This window comes from Macrosteles quadrilineatus, unplaced genomic scaffold (genome assembly GCF_028750875.1).
Source record: "Macrosteles quadrilineatus isolate MER2022 unplaced genomic scaffold, UCM_ALF_1.0 Scaffold_4__1_contigs__length_99947679, whole genome shotgun sequence".
Lineage (NCBI taxonomy): Eukaryota > Metazoa > Arthropoda > Insecta > Hemiptera > Cicadellidae > Macrosteles > Macrosteles quadrilineatus.
Window position 1 is genome coordinate 87,230,110 of NW_026542597.1, and position 10,343 is coordinate 87,240,452.

The 10,343-nt window shown below is 34.5% G+C and overlaps 1 protein-coding gene across 1 annotated transcript; it reads right to left on the reverse strand.

The window, feature by feature from the left end:
- Positions 1-2,767: 2,767 nt before the first annotated feature.
- Positions 2,768-9,551, reverse strand: LOC128992402 (N-glycosylase/DNA lyase-like). The gene is made up of 6 exons (XM_054415963.1): positions 9,439-9,551; positions 7,806-7,928; positions 4,957-5,349; positions 4,293-4,575; positions 3,212-3,403; positions 2,768-2,900 (listed from the first exon to the last, which is right to left on the reverse strand). The coding sequence occupies exons 2-6, from the start codon at positions 7,913-7,915 to the stop codon at positions 2,802-2,804; spliced, it is 1,077 nt and encodes a 358-aa protein (XP_054271938.1). The 5' UTR covers positions 7,916-7,928; positions 9,439-9,551; the 3' UTR covers positions 2,768-2,801.
- Between the last annotated feature and the right edge of the window lie 792 nt (positions 9,552-10,343).

A 10,343-nucleotide genomic window follows, 5' to 3' on the forward strand; every position in this document is an offset into this window, starting at 1 on the left:
AAATTGAATGTATTCAATATCAAAAGAGTAGATAGGATAATTTATGCGATTTTTTTAGATATCAATTGATTGATTGATTGGAGGAATTGTTACTATCACCATCAATTAATTGAGATTGGAACGCTAGTTGCCACCTATGTGCAAATTAAAGGATCAGTGTACAATGGAGTGAGATGATTTGATTTGCCTTTTTACTGACTAAGATATTCAGCTGTTTTGTTAGTCAGGATCTTTAATTTGAAGCCCAATGATCAAGAACCATTAAAAAACTAATGATTTTTCGCGGGATCGATCCGGCAACTTTTTGATTGTGATGCGAGTATTAAAACCCCTCAGCTACCCAGCCAGACAATTGTAGCCACGACCACCTTTAACTCCGGGCCGCGGTCTGGTAGAATTGGCAACGTCGCAAGTAGTTTTGTTTAGTGTTTAGTGTCAGCCGTCCCATAAGGTAACATGGCAGACAGAGACAGGTGACATCAGCTCATAAATTTGCATTTTATTGATTTAAAATTATGAACATAAATATAAAATATTTAAAATCCTACTAATATTATAAATGAGAAAGTTTGGATGTATGGATGTATGTATGGATGTATGTTTGTGACAAGTGAACGCATTAACCACTGGACGGATTTTGCTGAAATTTGGCATGATGATAGCTCACATTCCCGATTAACATATAGGCATATTCTTATCTCAAAAATCCTTTCGGGCTCCGCCCCAGTGGCTCTATAGTTCCCCATGTTAACCTTATGAGTATTCATATTAAAAGGGAATTAAATAATTTAGTCAGCTGTTTCAACTAAAAAGTTGATTCTATGATATGCAAAAGCATTAAAAACTTACAAGGATTACCAACAGGGTGCAGCACTATTATTTTTTTTTTATCTATGACAACAGCTAATTTGCAACCAAAAGGTGAGTGAGCGTAGCGAACGAACTTCATCCTGGAGGCGAGTTAGCGTAGCGAACGAGCTAACCTGAAGGCAATTGAGCGCAGCGAACGAGCTCCAACCTAAAGGTGAGTGAGCGTAGCGAACGAACTTCAACCAGGACGTGATTGAGCCATGCGAACGAGCTCACTTATGAAGTAAAACGGGGCAAAGCCCGCGGGTACAGCTGAGTGAGCGTAGCGAACAAACTTCAACCTGGAGGCGAGTTAGCGTAGCGAACGAGCTAACCTGAAGGCAAGTGAGCGCAGCGAACGAGCTCCATTCTAAAGGTGAGTGAGCGTAGCGAACGAACTTCAACCAGGACGTGATTGAGCCATGCGAACGAGCTCACTTATGAAGTAAAACGGGGCAAAGCCCGCGGGTACAGCTAGTAAAACATAAGTACGGAATTGAAAAACCAAACAATATTAATTGAAAATCTTTATCTGTACATTAAAGTGGAGTCAATATTTTCATAGTCCAGTACCGGTAACCAAGCTTTCATAAATGCACAAATACCATTAGCTGCTTCCAACCAAAACCACTGTTACCTACTTGCGCGGCCTGGAATTAAAGGCGGCCGTGATTGTAGCCCATCATGACAGAGGAGTCTAATTCTCTAGACTCAATAGAATTTAAAATCACTATTTTCTGTACAAGCTTTTAAAATGCATCTCTTATAGTCTTATGACACCCAATAGGGTCCTTATCTATTTAGGTCTTGTCCTTTTTAAGGGTGGGCTCTACCTCTGCCCAGATTTCTCAATATGACACTGCTGAATGCCAGAATGCCGATGTTCCTATACCATGCATTGAACAGCGCCATGAAGAGCGCTTGCAAGCCTTTCGAATCTGGGTGATTACATCATTATCCTTAAAGTTTTGAATAAACTAACTGCAGATTCTTGTTTTTAAGAATCTATTGCATTTTCCCAGTTTTTATTTTTTCTCCAAAAATGTTTTGTTAATGATAAAATACCCCCGCCACAGCAAACCTGCAGACTAAGCTAATTTCAACCTGTCTGATTACATTATTGTTACTAAAACATTTCCATAAATAAGACATACAATTTATTTCCCAATTTAAATGACATTATGGTGTGCTATAATTCTTATAGTATTAAGGATTATGCTGGTTCGTGAACTCGTTCGAATAAACGTAGGTTTACACGTTTGTACCAAATTTCATCAAAATCGGATCATTTTTTGCTCGAGTTATCGCGCTGACGGACACACACACACATATATATATATATGAATTTGAACGGATGGTGTTTTTGGCCTCTAGGGACCAAAATGAAAAATTAAATCGGTCCCGAGTCCAGGTCTTACCATGAGTACTACGGTAATAGTTTATTCCCATAGGAAATTCGCTAAAATTTGCTCATTGTTGCAGATTTACTTTCAGAATTTTATATTACCTTCTGGTTTTAAATCTTGAAATGTTAAATGATAGAACATTTTTTATGATCCATGTTAGAATTAATTGTTTCAATGCGGGTAAAACCTCTGCACACACTCTCTCCCATAACACCGATCTTAAAACCAACTGAACAATTTTTAACAACTCATTATGGTTTTTGGAATATTACTCTCATTGATGATAATTAGAATTTTAATATATTGGTTTCTTATCACTTAAGTAAGAATTCAACTCCAAAATTACGTGAAAAAATTAAATAAAATTGAATAAATTTGTAATATTTTGTGATGCAGAAAAAGCATAAAAAAATGCAAATGCGCAAAATGCATTTTGGGCATATGCATGCGCCCTCTCACCTTTTAAAGGTTAAGCACCTGCTCGAGGGTTAAGGAAGGCAATTCAAAAACAATTTCATAAAAAAGCTTTTATTTCCTAGCCTACATTTAGTTTTTAAGCTTTCGTTTGGTTCCCTTTCCTGACTTTGAACTACTTTCTTTGTTGGATGTAGACTGGAACTGTCTTAAGTCTGCACAAAACAATACCTGAAAAGCCATAAGAATAGTCATTATAATGTAAAGAAAAATATGGGTGCTGCAAAAACACTTTTGATGGAAGAAAGACCTATTTATTTAGTGACATGAACATTATCTATGTTTAACACTTTCAAAGACATTTTCTCAAAACCTAGTCTATAAAAAAACAATAATAATCAGGGTAGAAAATCTTTAAAAAGATTTTCTATTTAAAGATTACAAAGGTTATGTTCATGGAAGGCCTTCCTTTAATTATATCAAACTTAGTTTATTGTAATAATTTTAACTACTTTGCATACATTAATTGTAATTACACTTACCGAGTGAGCCCATCCAGCATATTTCCCATACAAATTTTGGAAATGAGACACAATTTCATTGTAGACTTTGTCAGTAACAGTTTTACATGATTTGAGATGAGGGAGATACCTTTGGCTGATTTGAAACACATGTGTATCAACTGGAATGGCTTCCAAATGGTTTAGAGACATTAGGCAGATACAGTCTGCGACCTGCGTAAACAAAAATTCAATCAGCTGGTTTGGAGGTTAACATAATTCAAAGGTAAGTTCCTCCAAGGTGTTGGACTCTGCTAGATCTTGTGCCTTGATAGTGAATGTGGGTATAGGCGGGTAAGCTTAGTATTGAATGTGTTATAATCACTAATAGATAATAGAGAATTAAATTTTTTACCTTTTGGATTCCATGGATTGTTTAGTTATTTAACTATTCCTACTGTATTCATGTTTCTGTATATTGTGAGGGATTCAAACCCTCAAAAAAGACCCTCCTAAACCCTCCCAGCCTGAGAGAAACTGTTAGACCGCTCAGCCACAAGAGCTAATGGTCTAACACTGACAACAATGGTCAACCGAACACCCAGACGTAGATGTAAACTTGATTTCCATGCTACAACACATTTCAAGTACGGTGTTCAACAGTTTTTCATGAGTTATAGTTGCATAGTTTTAAGTGAAAGATTGGTTATGTTTCTCTAAAGTTTGGTGTAATAGTATTTCAAGCTCAAAATGGATGGTTATTGGATGGTTTAATCACATGTTGACCACTGGACACTTCAACCAGTGAAACCAAAAACCCTTTCATAAAATCTGTTTAGAACTGTATTTCTCTTTTGCTGTGGCTGGTCCAATGACCCCCATTTGACTCTGGAAATATAAATTTAAACATACATTTAGCGGGAAAAACGTAACAGAGGTTTTGGACAGTCATAGCCTTAAAATTGGCTTTAAAAGGCTAACAAACACTAAAATATTTAACGCTGAATTTTTGGCTTTGAAAATATTTAATTTTCTGGACCCCCCTCCTATTGTAGAACACCCACTTCGCTCCCCCCCCCTTGAAAAGGCCCTAGAACCACCACTGCACTCTTGGTACATTCACCTTTGCTCCGATTCCAGAAAGAGTCATCAACTGCTGTTTTGCTTCCTCGTATGGCAAACTCTGCAGCTTCTTAAGCCAAGTTTCTCCTCCGTTTTCTAAAATTTGCTTCGCTGAGTGATGAATGTATTTGGCTCTATATCCAAATCCTTCTTTCCGCAGCTTTTCTTCTACTCCGTTTGCAGCTAGAGCGGAGACTGGAGGGAAATTGTAATATTCCGTTCCATCGATCTCCGCAATCTTTTCACCGTAAAACCTGCATAGCTTCTCCACCATTGACGTTATCCTGCAAATGTTTAAAGGACTTAAAAATATATTCCAAACTATAATGCGAAACAGAAAAATGCTTTCTTAGTTGCCAATTTCTAAGCTTGTATTGGTGACTAAAACCCTACAGAAATCGTAAACCTATTAATATTAATTGCTTTATTTTGTGAGACTGTGAAACCACATGAACAATCTCTTCGGTTCGAGTAACTGTGTTGCAACATCAAATTTACCAGCACAATTAATTCTTGTACTGTACCAACTCACCCCTTGCTCTGCTTGACATATGTTCATCATTTGACTTTTGAGGTCCATGTGGATGATTTGATTAAGCAAGGATGGAAGAGTCTTCCAACCCTTAAAACAATTACCAACACAAATAATCTTGTAAATAACTAACCTCAATATGTTGTTGTTGGTTGAACATATGAAGGAAAATATATTTTCAACCGGGTCTTGCTTAAGGACACGGATTCCATAAAACTCCACAGCACTTTGTTTAAAAATAGGATCCCGATTGGACCATTCAGAGTACAGTTCTTCCAGGTTTTCATTGAGTCTCAAATATTCAGTCAGCTGTTTTTCAAAAGTGTCTTCCTTTTGTGATATTTTTTCTTCTTTTAACGTTCTTTTACGTTTTGCATTTGAATTGTCACTAGGTGCTGAGGAACCACAGAGAACTTCATAAAACAGCTGATTGTCTTGTTGCGAAAGTTCCCAGACATTACTGTTAAACACTCCTCTCCATTTCAAAATGTTGGATTCTGACTCGTTTTGTGGTAATTGCTGCCATCTGGAAAAAGATTACCTCATTAATTAGCAAATAATAATAATTAATAATAATAATAATAATAAGGGCTAGATCAATTAGACCTATTGTTGAATATCTTGTCGAACATCACCTTGGAATTTGTAATCAAGTTTACTTTCAAAAAACTGTTTGTAAAAAGTTTTATTTTTATAATCTTTATAGTTATATTTTTTTTATTTTACACTTTGATTATCCAGTTAGGCCTACTAGTTTTTTTTGTAGATAAATTTACTGTAAAAAAAATGGCAAAACAATAATTAATTTATTACCTAAGGTTTTCTCTCTATATAACAATTAGAGCAAAAGTCTACAAATTTGGTAAAATTAATAGCCAACAGAGGGTGCTACAGGTTAAAAGGTAATCACTAACTCCACTCAGCTTATATAGTTTTATCTTTGTTACTTTACCGTAGGCCTAACTGTAAAAAAATACAGAAACACCATGGTAACAACAATTATAAATTACATAAATAATATACCTGTTTTACAAATTCATGACACCTTCTAGGCCTATACAACTAAAATATTAACTATAATTTGATTCAACATCAATGTTAAATTAACAAAATGTCAAAACAACCCAAGGGACCGTCCAGACCGTCGCTGGAGGATCAATTCATCAGGTTCGCCAGCCTCGGGGACACCCGTGACAGTCGAGGCACGCATATAACTCTTACTCAAGCAGACAAATGGATGAAACAAGCAGCCATATTGGACGGACGGAAGGTAACTTACACAGACACTTCTCATGTTTTCAATAAATTCCGCTCCAGAAGTATCCAGTATCCAGAATTTGTTGAGTTTGTTGAAGAACTTGCAACTGCAAAGCGAATGAGTCCTGAAGATTTCAAAGAAATGCTGATCAATGCAAACTTACCTGGTACTCAAATTGGAAAGGTATGACTAAGAATTAAGTCCTATTAAGGTAGGTTAGTTATGAATAGGATAGGGTTGTACATTAAGTAGGTATACAAAGTTAAGTTCTAAAATTTCCAAAAATTCTTGTACGTTTCTGAGTTTATCATTGACTATTGGATACTGAAGTAGACATACCATCTATACGGACCAGCTGTAGTCAATTTTCTATTAAGAAATAACATAGTTATGTGAAATGTGAGCCAGTCAAAGAATGCACTAGTGTCTAAAATTCTACCTTATTTTTTGTTACTGACCAAGTTCATGACACTTGCTAACAATAAGTCATTCCAAAGTTCATAAAGTCTATTCATCAGAAATTTAGTAAATTAAAGCAGCACATATCTGTAGGTGGCTCACATCAACTAGCCTACGATGATTTTAATTTTAAAACCTAGTGACAACTGTAACGTGGGGATGGAATCACAGAATGCGCTGGTGACTAAAACTCTCTACTTTGTTTTTTGTTGCTGGTCAAGTTGATGGGTTGCTATAGCTCACAAGTCATTCCATAAGTTTGAATTGGTAATTAAGATTGTTATTCGACAGAAATTAGTGATTTAGATCAGAGCAATCTTTCGGTGGCTCACATCAACTACAACAATTTTAGTAAAAAAAAAAACTGGCTATAAATTTAATATGGGGATGGAATGTCTGGGTTTAATGTTAAATCCACTTAATACTTAGTATTTTATAACAAATCCGACGGGACTGAACAACAAATTCAAGGATTTGTTTCAAAGGTTGTGCCAAGGGTTCAATTGAGAACCGTTCAATCAATATTGGATGAGCTCATCCATGACTTATATATGACTATGATATTTCAAAGTTCAAAACCACATAAGCTTATTTGATTTTTTCACAACAACGCCAACTAAGTTAAGGTGACTGAATGTAAGTGTTTAATAAAATCACACAAAACGTTTGTTCTCCTCTATAAAAATAGTATTTCTGGTTGACAGTCCACAACAACTGACATGATATCAGCTCAATTGTGGCAAAGGAATCAGATTTGTAGCGCTTTGTTATACCGACATTCAGACATGGACTATTCATTTTGTAGAGGTTTTTTTTTGCCTTGTATGTAATTAGAGGTTGATCATTTATGATTGATTTCTAGTGTGATAGAAGTGTAGTTGAAATCAGCTAAGTAAAAGGACTAATGATTAACATAAAACCATTGTCAACCTTTAAATCAGTTTATAACCTACACAAATAGTTCTAGGGCTACAGTAAATTGAATTATCTACAAATTAATTTTTATATTTTTAGGATGAAAATGACAAAGTCTTGGTAGATGAGAAAGAGAAAGCTGAGAAGAAGACTGAATAAGAGGCCTACAGCAAAATATTTGACCTTCCAGATAATAAGGAACAGTTTTTAAGATGTACTAAAGTAGTATCATAACAAACTAAATTTATTTTTACTTAGAACGGATAAATTTAGACATGATTTTACTGTAACTAAAAAAACAGATAAAATTATTCTGATTTATAACTAAGTTGACGTATACCGGTACCTACCTAAAGCATTGACCTCCCATCAATGTGGGTTTCAACTGAAGCTCTTTATCTGCACATTTGATGACACCTTTGAAGATACTCTGCGTGACTTGACTGCTTAGGTTTTTCATCACAAATAAAAACCTAGAAGACGAGATTTAACTTAAGTTAATGTTGTTGAGAGGCTCAAACGATATTATAAGTAGACTATCTTAACTCAACAAACCATCAATGCAATCAAAGTAAACTGATTTAGAAATAGGCCTATAAAATGTAGAAAGGGAGAAAATATTCAAGTAGGCCTAAGTTAGAGACTAAACAGAGGGTAGAGTTTTGCAGAGAACAATATGGGACTACTAAGTTAAATTGGATAATATTATCATTCGATGTTATCCCAATGGCTATTAAAAACACTAAGGTTGCACTTTAGTTTACGTCCTACATTTACTATTATACATTAACTACTTACCAGCTCATTTTAAAATGAAACTGTTCTAAACTAAACCTAACCTTAACCAAACTGCAGTTTGTAAGTAAATTTAGGACGTATACTTAAGTGCAGCCAATACCGTACTAAAAAAAGACCCTATGGCTTAAAATGTTCATATTCAATACATCAGTGAAAATAATATCCGATACAATAAATCTCATTGGATAACAATATCCTAGGTTCTCTGCAAACCTGTACGCCTAAACGCACTAAGTTAACCCAAATATGTTTTCTACATTCATATGCAAAATTACTGACTCAATCTAACTTAACATTCATTGGTTCAATTCCTGGCACATCCATAAAACTTGAGTTTGGACCGCTTTTCTTTAAGTGTTACAGCTAACTTTGACTTGGCGTAGGCAGGAGAGAAAAAAAAGAAACTTGTAAGATTACAAAGAAATGCATGAATGTCTAAAATCTTGTTTTGAGCCTAAAATTTGAGCCACTAACATTTTCGCTTCGATAATGAAGGTAAATAGCAGTAATAAAATTTCGGCTGCACTTTACTTTAGGTCCTACACTCATTCGAACGAAAATATCGATCGACAGATTGAATAATCGATATTTTCATTCGAATGAGTGTAGGACCTAAAGTAAAGTGCAGCCAAAATTTCATTTAATAGGAAATACAATAAACATTTTATAGTCTATTTGAATTAATAAAAAGCAAGTACCGGTACTTCGGCTCTCCAGTCCTATTGTAAAATCCTCTAAGGGTCAAGCATAATTATTGAACCAAGCATAATCATAGCAGTAAGCTAAATAAATAAGTAAAAGCACAATTCTGACCAAAAATGACCATTCAAAATAAGTAAACTTGCTCGGGTACAGGCTATGCTAATACGGATTGAAACTATCGATTTGATTGTTAAACCTTGATTCGATTTTTTTCACTATCAGCAAGTTTGGTTAGTTTGGTTAGGTTATGACAGTTTAATTTTATAGGCTAATTGATATTGTAAAAATAAGTTATCAAAAGATGTTTTCAATTCGATAGTTTCGATTGATATTAGCATAGCCCAAGTCCAGTTGTGAAACTGTACCCACTTCCACCTGCTCTTTGATGGCTAAGGCTAACTTAGTCCTATCTTTACATTGATTAATTAATTTTTAATTTAACAGGAAAATGGTTGCTTTAATTCAATACAGACCTACACCTACCTTGATTTGTTTGATCTGAATGTAGTTAAGAAAGTCGTTGTCGTTGGGAATATTAGCAAGTTACTATTAAACTAACTGAACTGTATTCCTTTTAATCACAAACTTAACCTAAAACTTTGACATTGTATTTGAAAATTAACAAAAATAAAAATAAGAATAAGAATAAGAGTCAAACTTTTTGAAAGAGGTTCAAATTTAAAAAAAAAATCTCTTGGTCCCAATTTTTGTACCGCAATTTTAGTGGCGAAGATAAGTTCCATGAAGACGTACTGTTCTCATTTTAGTCGTCCTTCTTAAATGTTGTTCCGTATTAATGTTTATACAAATTTTTGTATAGAATACTCTATTGGGACATTGAAGGTATAATTTGGACTTTCAGTGTGATGATACATCAAAACACGTAATAGAAAGAAATTAAACACACAATTTGAAGGAAGTGACATGTAGCCTAAATATTCCACTATATATATATATAAAACAATGCACTCCCTTAGTAGATGTCTCACCTCTATGGAACAGCAAAATCACGGCCAAACAATGTTATTGTTACTTGTTATTTCTATCCTATGCACTGTAGGTGGAGGTCGTGTTTTGTTAAAAATTATTTTGTTTTTTTCTATTTCGGATATTTTAAAACTTGTTTAACCAAATAAAACTATCTAATCACAAGCAACTCGTCTCCTAATATAATATAACCAAGCAGTAAAGTGCAAATCATGAAATTAACACTAAAATAATAGAAACAAAATTATTTTAATAGAAACAAGAACACCTAAAAAGACTAAAGGATACATTTAACTGCAATATTAATAATTTACTGTATAGGCTGCATGATTCCATTGATTTTAGCCTGCCCAGTAAGAGACTTTGACTCAGGTGGGGGTAACCACCTGTATCAAAACAAG

Bases quoted from the DNA above. Each gene is read 5' to 3' on its own strand.
- LOC128992402 (XM_054415963.1), bottom strand. From the start codon at position 7,915: ATGAAAAACCTAAGCAGTCAAGTCACGCAGAGTATCTTCAAAGGTGTC. The intron at 5,350-7,805 runs GTAGGTACCGGT...ATCTTTTTCCAG, and splicing joins ATGGGAGGTCAATGCTTTAG to ATGGCAGCAATTACCACAAA. The intron at 4,576-4,956 runs GTTAGTTATTTA...AAACATTTGCAG, and splicing joins ACCAACAACAACATATTGAG to GATAACGTCAATGGTGGAGA.